Genomic DNA, 14,453 nt, shown 5'->3' with positions numbered 1-14,453 from the left:
AAAGGGCAAACAACGGCCTGCTGTTTGAAACACCACTCTGCTTTTTCTGTTTTGTTCTTCCATCTCCTGTTTGCCCACTCCCAGGGTGCTGGGGGGGTAAGGATGCTTGGCCAGGCTGGTGGGCACCCACCGGGCTGCCCCAGCCCCGCTCCCAAACCCCAAACCCTGACTCATTGCACCCCCACCCTGCCACTCCACAAGGCGCTGGCACTGCTGGGCTGGGGACACCTGGTCCTGCTGTCCAGGACCCCAAACCCACCCTCCTGCCTGTGCTTGGCCTCACCATCCCCCTTCTGTGGCTCCTCTCGCGGGGGCTTTGCTCCCTGTGCTTGTGCTGAACCCCACAGCTCTGCGTGCTGACCTGGGGGAGGAGGAGGAGGCATTTGCTTCCTCCCTGCACACGGGCCTGGCTCACCCCTCGCTGCCCTGGGTTTGCTCAGCTCCCTCAGCTTTTGCTTTCTGGCCACCTCAGTGGAGCTGGGGGGCTGCCCAACACTTCAGTGACCCCTGCCCACGTCCCCAGGCTCCACAGCCCATCTTTGTGTCACCCTGACACAGGTAGCAAGCAGCCCAGGGTGAACCAGCTCCAAATCTCATCCTAAAAACAGCCAACACGTCCCCCAAGCTCTGCAGCACCCTGCAAAGGGGGGCACGCTGCTGCTCCCATCCATGTCCCCTGCAGAGCCAGCGCCCCGTGTCCACACCACCTTGTGTCCCCTCCATCCCACCCACCCCAAGGTTTGCTGGCCACACAATGTCTGTTGTTTCAGCAGCTGCCTCGGACACAGGAGTGAAAAACAAAAAGAGGAGGTGAGAAAAAAAAATTTAAAGGGAGAAATAATAATAATAATAATAATAAATTAATTTAAAGAGAAAAAAATATCCCGTGTCCTTGGCAGTGTTGCCTGAAATCTGGCTATTTTTAGTGACATCTTGTACATATGACTGTAAAATGGTAAACCGTGTGTATTATATATTGCCTCATTATATAGTGTATATATATGTATACATATACATATATATAATATATATGAAGACTGTAAATGTTAAGACTAGTGTTCTTATTAGTATATTGCTTCACACTGAAGATTGTGTGTAACAAGCTGTTTCTAAAAGATGTTTATTTTCCTTAAGAGTAAAAAAACAGGTCATTGCATTCAGAGCGTCAATAAAGATACAACGATTGTTTTGGAAGTACGTGGCGCCCTGCTCGTGGCCTCTCTTTATCCTTGGGGGGCTGCTGGGGTCCCCCCCGGGCTGTGACAGCCCCTGCCTGCTCCTTTGTCCCCAAGGGTCTCGATGGAGGGGAGGGGGTGTGGGGACAGCACCCCGGGGTAAAGAGGGGGTGTTTGGGGTCCCTCAGCAGCCAGTGTCCCCATCCCTGCCCCCCGTGTCCCCCCGTCCTGTGCAGCCCTGTGGGGACAAGGTGTCCACAGCTGTGGGGGGCCCCTTGCCCCCCGCTTTTGGTGCCAGCCCCCCTCCAATCCAGCACACACCAGTATAAATAATCAGCTTTAATTGTCTGTACAAAACTCTCCAACTATGAAAATACCGTTTAAAAAGGGAAAGGGGGAGTGGGGGGAGGCGAGGGGAGGGGTCTATGTACAAGAGGGGGTGAAGCGAGGACACAGGGGCACCCACCAGCCCCCCAGGAGCCCCCTGCCACCCTGCCAGCCCTTCTCCCAGAGCCTGTCCGTGCTCGGGGTGCTGGCAGCTCCCAATGCGGGGGATCGGAGCAGGGGGAAGGGTGGGGGTCCCCTCTTGCCTACCAAGGGCATGGCTGGGCAGGGGGCACGTCCCCGCTGCCGTGGGGCCACATCTCCAGCAGCAAGCCCCCAAGCCAAGGGGTCCCGCAGCGGTGGGACCCCCGGAGGGGTGCAGTGACAGCGGGGGGATGCGGGTGGCACCGGGGGGGTCGGGTGGCACCGGGGGTCGCTGCCGCGCGCGCCGGTGCCCTGCAATACTGCGGCAGTGGCACTAGAGGGCCCCACGCCCCGTCCCCCGCGCGGGCTGGGGACACGGACACGGCCGGGGGTCGGGGGGAGCCCACCCAGGGTACCCCACGTGTGGCCGCCCCACGCTGCCACCTCCACCAGGCATCACCCGCCCCCTCCCCACCCACCCCTTCACCCCCAAAACCGCTGCCCTAACATCACCCTGCGGGGAAACTGAGGCACGGCCTCCCGCCACCCCGCATCCCGCACCCGCGGGGGTGGCAGGGGGGCTGGCGGCCCCTTCCCCACCTATCCCGACGTGACGGTGGTGCCGCTGCCCAGCTTGATGATCATCTGCTGGCAGTCATGCAGCGTCCGGCGGTCGCCCAGCTTGTCCAGCGTGCGGGCGGCCTCGGCCAGCATCCCCACGCGCTGGCCCGGGCCCGCCAGGAAGCTGGGCGGGAGGTAGCAGCAGGCCAGCAGCAGCGCCTCGGCGTGCTCCCGGGGCGTGGGGTGGCTTTCTGGCTCGCCAGCTGCAGGGGACAGAGCTGAGGTCAGCCCGTGGAAATCACAGAATAAATCTCAGAGGGATCGCGGATGGGTTATTCGCCACCCTGGAGCTGGTGCCACCGCCCTGGAGGGGCTGGGAGCTCACGTGTTCCAGCTCTTGGGGTGCTGCAGGTGGGGTGTCCCACCCGGTGACCCACCAGCTGTGGGGCTGGAGTGCTGCAGGTGGGAAAGGGGTGTCCCACCCTGTGTCTCATCCCATATCCCACCATCCAAGCTGCTGTGGGTGCAGAATGGGGTTTCCCACACCCCAGCACCTGTAGGTGTGGAGCAGGGTGCCCCACCCCATTTCCCATCCTCCAAGGTGGTGACAAAGGTGTCCCACCCCATGTCCCTCCACCCAGCATGCTGGGGTACTGTGGCTGCACAGCGACGTGTCCCACCCCACATATTCCACACCCCCCAAGGCTGCTGGGGTGCTGCAGGTGAGCAGTGAGGTGTCCCACCCCGTGCCCACCTGTCTTGCTGCCCTGCACCCCTCTCCTCCGCAGGCTGCGGTCCAGCAGCTGGTGGGTGCGCGTGGGGCTGGCCCGGGCCATCAGCCTGGCGGTGGCTTCGTGCAGGAACACCTGGATCGGGGGGGACAGTGAGCACAGCCAGGTGCAGGGCGGCAGGGGAGCCAGCAGGGGACGGGTGGGGGGCTCACCCGGCGCATGGCGGGGCGCAGGGTCTGCGCCAGGCGCCGCAGGCTGCTGAGGTCCTGCTGGAAGCCGCGGAGCTCCAGGGCGGATGCCTGGTAGAGGCAGCTGCGCTGCTGGCTCGCCCCCATCTGCTGCTGCCACAGGTTGGTGCGGGTGACCAGCAGCAGGTCACAGAGCAGGAGCTGGACCGCCTGCAGGGACAAGGGGAAAGGGGTGAGCAGGGGGTGGGACGGACGGACGGGGGTGCCGAGGGGGTGGCTGCGGGCAGGCGCTGCTGCGCGGGACCCCCGCCGGGCTGCATGGCAGGGGCATTGCACTCCCAGTCTGACACATGCAATGCAACTACAATGCACCCCCGCGAGGGTCGGGGGCACCTCCCGCCAGGGCTGGGGGCTCGCGGCCACCTCGTCCCTCCCCAGCCCAGCTCACCTTGTCGATGGTGCCCTTGGGGGGGCTGCCCAGCTCCAGGCTCTCCCGCAGGCAGCTGCTGGCCTTCTCACAGTGGCCCAGGGTGGCCTGGCTCCCATCCTGTTTGTTCAGCAAGGCACGGACAGCTCGGAAAGAGTGCAGGGCAGCACGGGGAAGGGGCTTCCTGCAAGGTGGAGGGGGCACGGTCACTTCCTTCCTCAGCACACACCAGGTGCTCCAAGTGTGTTCAGAGTGGCTGTGCCAGTCCAAGGGGGATGGGAGACATGCATTGAGGTGCCACCCCTGTCCCCAGTGTCCCCAGCACTCACTCAGAGCTCTGCAGTGCCCGGGGCATGGTCTCCACCAGCGGGTAGAGGCGCTCAGCCCCCTCCTCATCTCCCTGCAGCCAGTGGATAACGATGCCAATGAAGGATGCCCACCACTTGGACACTGGGTCGGTGCCTGCAGGGCAGGAAGGACACAGGAGCAGGGTGTTTCCACCCCCACGGCCCCCACATGAAGTGACCCCAATGAGGGACATGCCAGCCTCACCTGTGACAGCTGCCAAGCCGGAGGTGATGGAGGGTGTGGGGCCAGGTGTGCCACTGACATCCGAGCAGCCGTTCAGCAGCTGGAGGTACTCGAGGGCATCGGAGAACCGCCTGTGGAAAGGGGCTGTGAGGGGGCTGGCCCCACGCCAGGCAGGGGGAGAAGGTGCCCACCCCACACTCACCCCTCTCCCTGGGCGGTGGGACGGCCGGGCTCAGGCATGGCCACGCAGCACAGCGCCTTCTCCAGGAGGTGCTCACGGAAGAGCTGGGTCACCTGAGCCAGCGGGTCCACTGGGACACAGAGATGGGGTCAGCAGGTACAGCACACCCCAAAACGGGGCTGCGGGGTTTGGGAGCTCGGGCTCACCTGGGTTGCCGGCGGAGCTGTAGATGGTTTCCCTGGGGACACCCTTGACCGCCCAGTCCCCGTCAACAAAGAAGCGGTGGCCCAAGGGGTGGCAGAGCCACTGCATGGCGGGGGGCACGGCCCCACCATGGGACAGGGCCACGCGCCGGGCGCTGCAGAGGAAGGGGCGCTGCGGGGAGAGCAGGGGGTCAGGAAGGGCCTGAGACCCCGGTCCCAGGGGACACAGGGGACACCCCAGTGCCCCGCGCTCACCGCCAGGAAGTGGAAGCAGCGGTGCAGGCTGGCCTTGATCCGCAGGGCAGCCGCCACGTAGATCTCGGCCAGCGCTGCCACCGAGATGGCGTCACCGGCGCACTCAGCCAGGTTGACAGCGCTTAGTGCCAGGTTGATGGCCAGCAGATGTCCCCCAGCCTGCTTCCCTGCAAGAATGGGGACGGGAGGCTCAGGCATGAGGTCAGGGCGTTGTGGGGACACAGGGGGCACAGGGGTCCTGTCCCTCCATACCGGCGAGGTGCAGCTGGTGCAGGCGGTGATACGCCATGGCAGCGTCGCGGGCGCTCTGGCGGACGTGGGCAGGGGGTGGCGGGTCCGGGCGCAGCCCCCCGGCGCGGGCAGCCAGCCAGCGGCCCACCCAGAGGCGCTGGAGCAGGTGGCGCAGGAGCGTCCAGAGCAGGCTGCAGGCCAGGTCCCCGTGGGAGGCCGGCAGCGGCCGCCCCAGCGCCCCGAGCGCCGTCCGCAGGTGCTGGGCGCCCTGCGCGAAGTCCCCCTGCACCAGAGACACGGTCAGCGTGGGCAGGACGAGGGGACAGGGCAGGTGGGGCAGGGACACGGTGCACGGCGGGGCGTACCCGGTCGAGGTCGAGGTCGGCCTGCCGGCGGTGCCGCCAGAAGAGGATGGAGGGCTCGGAGTGGGGGCGAGTGACGGGCTCCCCGCAGACGAAGAGCCGCACCACCGCGCCCAGCACCAGCGCCACGTTCAGCGCCCAGAAGGCCAATGTGGGCCACAGCCACTGCGTCCATCCCCGCGGGTCCTCTGTGCAGGGATGGGGTCAGCAACACCCCGCCAATGCTGCCCTGTGCCCACCCCAGGGTGTCCATCCAGTGGCCTTCATCCCATGTCCACCGAAGAGCCTCCACCCAGTCATGTCCACCCCAACAGATCCCACCCCAATGGTCTCTGCCTCACACGCACCCTAGGACATCCATTCTGATGGGCTTCACCCTGTGCCTATCCCAGCAGCATCCACCCAATGGCCTCTGCTCCATATCCACCCCAACCATCTCCCACCTCAGACCTACCCCGAGACCCCCATCCTGATGGCCTTCATGCCCTGTCTACCACGATCACCTCCACTGTGATGGTCACCACTCTGATGCCACCCATCCCAACAGTCTTCACCTCATGCTGACCCCAAAACCCTCGAGCCAGATAACTCCTACCATACACCCACCCCAACATCCTGCACCTCGATGGTCTTCACCTCAACAGCCTCTAGCCCATGCCCACCCTGACAGCCTCCATCCCACACCCATCCCAACAATCTCCATCCCAATGTGCCCCACCCCACACCAGAGCTTACCCAAAGTGCCAGACTCAGCCATGATGCTCCTGCCGGGACCAGCGGTGTCCTGGCTCCCCAAGGGGGCCGGGGAGGCAGAACCCCTCAGGAGGGAGGCCAGGGGGTTGAAGGAGAGGCAGAGGAAGACGAAGGCGCAGAGGGCCATGCGGGAGCGGTCCAGCATTCCCTGGCTGCTGGGCGAGGGTGGAGGGTGCTCCTGCTTCACCTGCACGGGCAGAGCTGTGTGAGCCTGGGACACGGGCATGGATGTGGGGTGGTGGGCACAGGCATGGGATATAGGGCATGGGATATAGGGCACGGCATCCAGAGCATGGGGTACATAGCATGGAATATAGGGTGTGGTGATGGGGATACAGGCAATGGGATACAGGCAATGGGGTACAGGGCATGGGGTACAGGGCATGGTGATGAGGCACAGGCTGGAGTACAGGGGCACGGATTTCAGGGTATAGGCATGGGGCACAGAGCACATTTTAAGGTAAAACAAACTCCACCCAGCCCCAAATCATGCAAGGAGCAGCCTCAGAGAACAAGACCAGGGCTCTCAGCTCTTTCCCCATCTGGTTCACTTTCCCCTTGGCACCTCCTACGTGAAGCAGCAGATCTCCTGCCCCACTCAGGGCAGGGAGATCCCCCCAGCCCCCCTCACCTTGCCAGGGGCACAGAGGGGGCTGTCGGGCTCCGAGTCGCTGCTGCTGTTGCTGCTGCCACCGCTGAGCGAGAGCGGGCTGCTGTGGGACGGTGAGCCCATGTCTGAGGGCGGCGGCGTCAGCATCTCCATCACCTCTGCCTTCACCACCTCCATGGGGGCCTCTGCCTTGGCCCCCCGGCTGCAGTGCGTCCCCAGGTCCTTCACAGGCTCTGCAGGAAGCAGAGGAAGCTGATGGCTGCTTGGGGGCACGGAGCTGAGCCCCCCATCCCAAGAGCTACCCTCCCACTCACGGTTCTTCTGCATGGCCATCTTCAGGGCGAGGTTCTCCTGCTTCAGCTTCTGGTTGCTCTGCTGCAGGAAGCGGATGTACTCGATGGCCTTCCTCAGGATCGCTGACTTGTTGAGCTGCCAGTGGGCCGGGACAGTTCAGCCCAAATTCCGCGCAAAGCCCAGAATTACCCAGCCCCGCCCCACCAACCCCTGCCTGCACCTTGGCCTCGGTGCCCACCACCAGGTCCTTGAGCTCCACGATCTTGTCGTTGATGGAGGAGCGGTAGCGCTTCTCGATGGCGTTGTGCGCTGTGCGCTTCTCGCCGCGGCTCTGCGCCAGCGCCGGCTTCCCGCTGGGCGCCAGCCGGTTGATGGGCAGCTTCTCCGCGTCCACCACCAGCGGCACCGTGGCCAGGATGGTCCCCCCGCTCACCAGCGCCTGCAGGGCACAGGGCACAGGGTGCAGGGTGGGGTCAGCGATGGGGTGAAGCTTCTCCCCACCCCGCAGCTCGCGGCGGTGGCACCTACCGGCACCTGGAGCGGCGTGGCAGAGCCGCCGGCGCTGGTGGCCAGGGAGGCCATGGTGGAAGTCTTGGCGCTGCTGGCGTCTGTCTTGACGGCCGTCAGCAGCAGGGAGTCAGCCTTGATGAAGTGGGGCTGCAGCAGAACCTGAGGGGCAGTGTGGGTCAGCGGGGCTGTGGGGGGCACCGGGACCCCCCACCCCTGGCCCCGGGCTTACCGGCACTGACTGGATCTGTGGTGACACGGACTGGGTGGTGGCGCTGGCGGGGGCCAGGAGCTGCTGGGGTGCCACGTTCTGCACGGGGGCGGGCAGTGTCACGGGCTGGCTGGGTTGTGGCGTGGGCAGAGGGCTTGGCAGGGTCTGCCCCGCACTCCCAGGCTGCACAGCTGGGCATGGAGCAGAGGACAGCGTTAAGAGAGCCCCTGGCACTAGCCCACCCCAAGCAGCCCCATCCTGCAGGGACACATCCCCCCTGCACCCCCAAATCCTCACCTGAGAAGCTGTGCTGGTTCTGGTAGCCCACCAAGGGCTGGGGAGTGAAGGGGCTGGGGGACGCAGGGACGAAGCTGGGGGCCAGCATGACGCCGGGCTGGGGCTGGCTGCTGGGCACCACGGATGGCTCCTCCTTGACACCCAGGGCCGGCGCCGGCACCAGCGGGGCCGGGGGCGGCGGGGTGAAGCTGGCCATCCCGGGGGGCCCCGCGTAGGCGCTGCCGGTGGGGGCGGCCGGGGGCGGCTTGCTGGGACCCAGGAAGGTGTTGAGGGTGCCCGGCGTGGAGGGAAGCCCCGGGGGCACGGAGCTCTCCGGGGCACTGAACGGTGAGTCGAACAACCCCGAGAAGTCATTGTCCGGCGTGTTGATCAGCTGCAGCATGTCTGTAAAACACACACACCCCCCGTGCCGTCAGCTGCTGCCCCGCACCTCCCAAGGTGGGCTTGGGCTGGTCCCGTCCTGCCCTCCCCGCAGTGCAGCATTTAGGGGAGAGATCCCTATAATCCAGAGGCTAAATTCCCTGAGAGCCCATGAATCTCCTGTGCCCTGTTCCTCTCAGCCTCCCACCCATCCTGACATCGGGGAAACTGAGGCACGGTGCTCAAAACGGGGGTGTCAGGGCTTGGCCAACAGCAGTCAGCGTTTTTCAGCCTGGTCTGGGAGTGGCAGGGCACATCTCAGCATGTCTCTGCTTTTGAGGGGGGCTTGTGCCAACTCATTCATTTACTCTGTTCTGGGAACCCCGAGAACCCCCAAATCAGCCCCTATATGAGGGGAGGGGGTGCTCAGACTGGGACAGTGGGGTGGCACCCCCAGGCTGTGCCAGACCCCAGCGCCAGGCGTGTTTGATCACAAGAGCCCTCAGGAGGGCAGCTGGGCAAGCACAGGGCTCACACAGCCATCAATGGCACCTGCACAGACACATCGGGGTCTCTGTGACACCTCCACTGAGCTGTCCTGGGATCCTGACCAGGACAGACCCCAGGACACCCCACACTCCGGTACCCCCAGGCTCACACCCCCCTGAACACACAGACCCTGGGATACCCCCAGGGCACCCCCGGCATGTCCCCCCCGAGCCACACAGCCCCCGGACACCGCCCTCCCCGTGGGGTGCAGCCTCCAAGAGGGACCACGGCGGTGACCCCGCCACACGAGGAGGAGGAGGAGGAGGAGGAGGCTGGAGAGGCGGGGGTACCTTCAAAGGTGCACTCCATGGAGGTGGGAGTGGAGGGATCCCCAGGAGGAGGTGGCAGCCCCCGCTCAGCCCCGTGCCCGGCAGCGAAGAGGCCCCGGGATATTTTAAAGCCATGTTCTCGCCTCCTCCCCGGCGCCCTCCCCGCGCTGCCCGCGCCAGGGCTGGAGCGCGGCCGGCGATGGGGTGATGCGACTCCGCCAATCGCCGCCGGCCGCCCCCGGACAGCCCCCGGCGCCCAAGGTGAGCCCGGCACCGGGTCACTGCCGGGCACTGGCCGCAAGCCGCCCGCGGTTACTCGGGGTCACTCTGCGCTAACCCCCCCGCCCAGCCCGGTGTGACCCCCGCACTCACTGCCCAGGAGTCACCCCGCAGCCATCGGGGCTGCACACAGCACTGCTACACCCCAAAACACACAGCACTTACACCCCAAAAACCGCCCAGCTCTCGGCATCCTGCCCTGCTCAGGGGGTGTCCTTCCGGGGGGCTCCCAGCCCCTCCTTCCACTCAGAAACCCCCCCCCCCCAAAAAAAAAAAGGCTCCCTCGTGGTCCAGAGCAAAGTCTGGGGTTGTAGAGAGGGTGCTCCCTCCTGTTGCCCTCCTGTTGCCCAGCCTGGGGGTGGGCACGGCTGTCCCACCCTCTTGGCACCTTCCAGGTGTTTCTGTCCTGCAGCACCCGCTGCCACCAGGACAATGGGCACCCACCAGGGCCACCCCCACCGAGGGAACCTGTGGGGCAGACCCACTCGCCTGTGGGTCCTGGCAGGTCCCAGCAGGCTCAGGACACCCACATCCGTGGGCACACATCCCACATCACCCCAGGGCTGGTACTGGGATGAGGGACAAGCCGTGGCCAGCCGGGCACGGGTGACAAACCCACTTTGGGGAACTGTGGGGTACGAGGTGGCCCGGCTGGCTGTGATACAAAGGAGAGTGGCAAAACCCCACAGCGGGAAAACCTCATCCCATACGGCACCACTCAGCCCTGGCACAGCTCCTCCTTCCCTGCCCACGCCAAAACCTCGCCAAGAAAAGCAGGTGGCACCTGGATCTGCTTTGATCCACCCCGACTGCCACTGCGACGAACCTGCGGAGCTGGGACGCCATCTCCACCCCAGATTTCGGAGGAGAGCCCACCACGGACCCCCAGTGGGGCAGGTGCTGGAGGTGCCGTGCCCGCCTTGCCGCGTGTCCCGCCGGCTGCGGGATGGCATGGATCGGCAGGGCCGGTGGAGCACGTGGCAAGGCGGGTGCGGGGCTTGCCACCAACAACCATGGCAGGGCCGGTGGAGCACGTGGCAAGGCGGGTGCGGGGCTTGCCGGCAGCTGCGATCCCCAATTTTTGTTGAGATCCCCAATTTTTGTTGAGATCCCCAATTTTTTTTTGATCCCTACCAACAACCCAATTTGTTGAAATCCCCAATTTTTTTTGAGATTCCTAATTTTTTTTTTTTGATCCCTAATTTTTTTGCTAAAGCCTTGGGAACACCGAACTCGGCACACGCGGTGCTGCGGTGGCGAGAAGCGGGTCCCCTGGAGGAAAGCGTCCCTTTGGGAAGCGGGGTCCCCCCGGGAAGGGCAGCATGCCCATGGCGCGGAGCCCAGGGCGGCGGGGAGGCGGCTGCGGGTGGGTGGTGGCGGGGGGCAGCCCCGGGGCTGGGCAGAGCCGCCCCATCGCCGCTCGGCTGGGCCGGGAGAGCCCCGGCGGCCCGGAGGGAACGACCGAGAGTAACCCCGCCGGTGACGTCACGGGGGGCGGGGCCACCGGCGGCACGGTGCCGTGACCGGGAGCGGGGGGGGAGCGTCGGGGCTGTCCCGGCGGCGGCACCGCCAGCGCGGGGGTCCCGCTGTCCCGTGTCCCCCCAGCCCGAGCCCCCCGCTATGCAGCGGCCCCCGGGAACGGAGCCAGAGCGGTTCCGCACCGACTCCGCGCCCCAGCAGCTCGGGGTCCCCCGCTCCCCACGCCGGGCCCGGCACCGAGCCCGGTCCGCCGGCCACGCACGGAGACCTGGTTATACACCGGTGCCGCTGTCCCGGCCAAACGCCGGTACCAAGCTCCCTGGCCGTGCACCGAGCCTGGACACGCCGGGCACGGCCGTGCACCGAGCGCGCCCGCCCATTCACCGAGCCCCGGTGATACCCCCAGCCCGGTACCGGCCACGCACCGAGCCCCGGTGATACCTGCAGCCCGGTCCTGCCCTTGCACCGAGCCTGGTCACACCCCCAGCCCGGTCCCGGCTGGGCCCCAAGCCCCGCTCACACCCCCAGCCATGTCCCGACCATGCTCCAAGCGCCGGTGCCGCACCGAGCCCAGCCCCCGGCGTGCACCGAGCCTGGCTTTCCCCCAGCCCGGTCCCGATCACGCACCGAGCCCCAGCACTGCACCGGGCCCGCAGCCCCGCCGCGCACCGAGCCCCCGTGAGCCCCCAGCCCGGTCCCGGTATGCCCCAAGCCCCGGCCACGCCGGGCCCCGTCCCCGCCGCTCCGCACCGTCGATGTCGCTGAGCAGGGCCGTGTCGATGTCGCTGGCCCCGGAGAGGCCGAGGGACGGTGCCAGCCCCTCCAGGGCCGCGTCGTCGAAGGCGAGCGCGCTCATCCCGGCGGCTCCGGCGGCTCCGGTGGCTCCGGTGGCTCCGGTGGCTCTCGGTGGCTCGGGCGGCTCTAGGGGCGGCGGGGCCGGCCGCCCGCCATGGCCGCGCTGGCCCGGGCACAGGCAGCACGGGGACGAGCCGCCAAGTTGCTCCCGCGAACCGTGCCCGGAGCTGGCACCGGGCGGGGACGGCGGGATGGAGGCGGGGCCGCCGCCGTGTCCCGCCCCGCGCCGCCTCTCCGCGCCGCCCCGCCGCACCGGGACCCGCGGGGACACCGGGCAGGGACCCTCGGGGACACCGGGCACGGACCCCGCGGCACCGGGCTGCGGGCTGGGAGCTGGGCGGGGAGAAGCGCAGGCTGCCACCCCTGAGCAGGACACCGTCCCCTGGGCATGTCACTGACCCCAGCGGATGTCACCAAGCCCTGGGGATGTCACCGACCCCTGGGGATGTCACTGACCCCAGGGGATGGGCACCGAGCCTTAGGAACAGACAGTGAGCCCGGGAAAATCATCGATCCCTGGGGTTGTTGCTGAGCCCTGGGGACGTCATTCACTCCTGGGGACAGGCACCAAACTCTAAGGACAGGCACCAAACCCTAAGGACAGGCCCCAGATCCCTGGGCTGGGCTCTAAACACCCTGGGCTGGGCACTGAGGCCCTTCAGTCCCAGACAGGGCATGCAGGGAGCATCTCGGGGAGCCCGGGTGGGCAGGGGGTGGCTGTGGCTGCAGAAGCCTCTGCACGTCGGATGCCACGTGCCAGGGCGAGGTTGGGCCACTGAACCAACCCTCTCAAGGGCCCTGGGCCTTCCCCGTGCCAGCTCCAGGGCTCAGAGCATGTCCCACCTGTGCTGCCCGCCCAGGGCATGGCCCAGGATGGGAGAGGCTCTCACACCCTGGTTAGGGACACGCCAGGGCTACCCTGTGAGCCTCAGCTGAGCCCATGCTCCCTCCTGGGGTCCATCAGTTGTGGGATCCAGGAAAAATGCTGGTGCCAATGGGATCAGTGCTGTGGCTGCTGCCCAAGCGTGGTAGGTCTCAGTGTGGGACTCTTGTGCCAGGAAAATGCCATGCCCTGTGCCCTGCAGAGCTCCATGGTCTGTCCTGCTGCTGGGATTCATTTAGGACTAGAAAATGTGCTGCAACATCAGCTCTCTGGAAGTTTGCCCCCTCTTCTCCTGTGCCACCAAACACAATCTGAGGCTACCTGGGAATTCATTAAAGCTGGCTGTACCTTAGAAACTTCCCTTTGGCCTCACTGGCTCCCACTTGGTGGCACAGCAGGGACCCCTGAGTGGCACAGAGCACCCCGGGGGAGCACACAGAGCTGGGCAGCAGAGCTGGAGCTGCACAGCCCTGCTTGTCCCCTCTGCACCCTCACCCCACTCCAGCCTCCTCAGTCCGGGGACACTGACCTGTGCCCGAGCTGGGGACGAGCCCAGGGAATCCTGGCTCAGCTCTGTGCCAGCAGCTGGGGCAGCATCAGCCCTCGGACATCCCTGACCCAGAGCAAACACCGCGGGGGGAGCAGCGACCACATGATCGGGAGAGCCGTGACCTGCCGTGGCACATGCAGGGAGCCTGCTGCTTCCCCCCTTGTGCTTCCCCCCTTGTGCATCCCCCCACCTTGTGCTGCCCCCCTTGTGCTGCCCCCCTTGTGCATCCCCCCCGTTTTTATTGGGGTCACTGCAGAGGAGCCAGGCTCCGTGGTGGCGGCGTTCCCCTTTCCTTGGTGCAGTCCCTGTGCTGTGGGAGGACAGGGCAGGTTTCCAGGGCTGGGGAGATGGATGTGCTGTGGCCCCCATGGATTTTGAGCAGCCTTGTGCAAGCGTGGGGGTCACAGACCTTTAATAACCCATACAACGTCCGGGGCACAGCCTTCCCTGGGGGATATAGAAGGACAAACCAGAAACGCAGAAGGGGGATATAACACACATAAACACAGCTTAACTTTTGCACACACTGTGTACAAAGCTGCATTTTGCCAGGCCCCATCCCCGGTCCCATCCAGAGGACGCCGGGAGCCCACAAGTGACGCTGTCCCTGGGTTCCCCAGCGAGCAGCAGCATCCCCCGCGCACCGCGCAAGGACGAGGCAGCGCGGCTCCGTGCGCCGGCTTTGGGGCCGATGGATTCCACTCGGGGTGGGGCTCCCGGGGATTGCGGAGCAGGGAAAACCCCGCCCGTAGGACCAGGGCCACGCAGCCAATAAGCGCGGCTCGGTGAGTGGAGTGATCCTGCATCACGGCTCGGGGCCCGCGATTACATCATGTCAGTCCTGCGGGGATGGCGGACGGGCCACGTGGGCGCTCCGGAGTCGCTCAGACGTTTTCCTGAGCGCAGGCTGGGAGGAAACCGCAGGATGAGAAAGAAAACAAACCGGCCCCGGCATGGCTGGGCTCTGGCTACCGGGCTACCGAGCCAGCCGGGCAGGCTGGTGCGGCTCCGCGGGCATGTGGAGCATCTCCCCGGGCATGTGGAGCATCTCCCCGGGCGGCAGCCGCAGCTCCGGACGTGCTGAGCCTGAACCGGCAGCCCCAGGAGGAGCATCCCCCGTCCTGGTGCCCCTCGCTCCGCCGGCTGGGCTCTCCCAGAGCGAGCCCCCGGCTGTTTCCCAGCTGCCAGCACACCTCGGCCCTGCGCTGGAAGCAGCGTGCCATGCTCCATGCCCAGCCTCTGGC

The 14,453-nt window shown here is 66.1% G+C and overlaps 1 protein-coding gene across 5 annotated transcripts; it reads right to left on the bottom strand.

The window, feature by feature from the left end:
- Window positions 1–120: 120 nt before the first annotated feature.
- SREBF1 (sterol regulatory element binding transcription factor 1) lies at window positions 121–12,047 on the bottom strand. Of its 5 annotated transcripts, none has more exons than XM_039731907.1 (19): window positions 11,672–12,039; window positions 7,986–8,369; window positions 7,710–7,879; window positions 7,499–7,639; window positions 7,191–7,409; window positions 6,991–7,105; window positions 6,698–6,909; window positions 6,049–6,253; window positions 5,317–5,501; window positions 4,973–5,234; window positions 4,721–4,887; window positions 4,469–4,637; window positions 4,284–4,392; window positions 4,103–4,212; window positions 3,880–4,012; window positions 3,572–3,734; window positions 3,148–3,333; window positions 2,959–3,070; window positions 121–2,482 (listed from the first exon to the last, which is right to left on the bottom strand). In XM_039731907.1, the coding sequence occupies exons 1-19, from the start codon at window positions 11,775–11,777 to the stop codon at window positions 2,244–2,246; spliced, it is 3,387 nt and encodes a 1,128-aa protein (XP_039587841.1). In that variant the 5' UTR covers window positions 11,778–12,039; the 3' UTR covers window positions 121–2,243. The 5 variants fall into 5 exon arrangements, with proteins under 5 accessions (XP_039587841.1, XP_039587842.1, XP_039587843.1 ...); XM_039731908.1 differs by having other exon boundaries at window positions 121–2,467; window positions 11,672–12,032; XM_039731909.1 differs by lacking the exon at window positions 11,672–12,039 and adding an exon at window positions 9,185–9,478.
- Between the last annotated feature and the right edge of the window lie 2,406 nt (window positions 12,048–14,453).

The sequence above is a fragment of the Passer montanus genome, unplaced genomic scaffold (genome assembly GCF_014805655.1).
Source record: "Passer montanus isolate IOZ18808 unplaced genomic scaffold, ASM1480565v1 scaffold8, whole genome shotgun sequence".
Lineage (NCBI taxonomy): Eukaryota > Metazoa > Chordata > Aves > Passeriformes > Passeridae > Passer > Passer montanus.
Note: the sequence above shows the minus strand (reverse complement) of the source record. Positions and strands in the feature narration are given on the sequence as shown.

What these genes read in the sequence shown, in the direction of transcription:
- SREBF1 (XM_039731905.1), bottom strand. Translation starts at nt 11,777, where the DNA reads ATGAGCGCGCTCGCCTTCGACGACGCGGCCCTGGAGGGGCTGGCACCG. An exon ending in GAACCAGCACAGCTTCTCAG is followed by an intron (nt 7,880 to 7,985) that starts GTGAGGATTTGG and finishes CTCCATGCCCAG; the next exon opens with CTGTGCAGCCTGGGAGTGCG. An exon ending in GCACCAGCTGCACCTCGCCG is followed by an intron (nt 4,888 to 4,972) that starts GTATGGAGGGAC and finishes CCATTCTTGCAG; the next exon opens with GGAAGCAGGCTGGGGGACAT.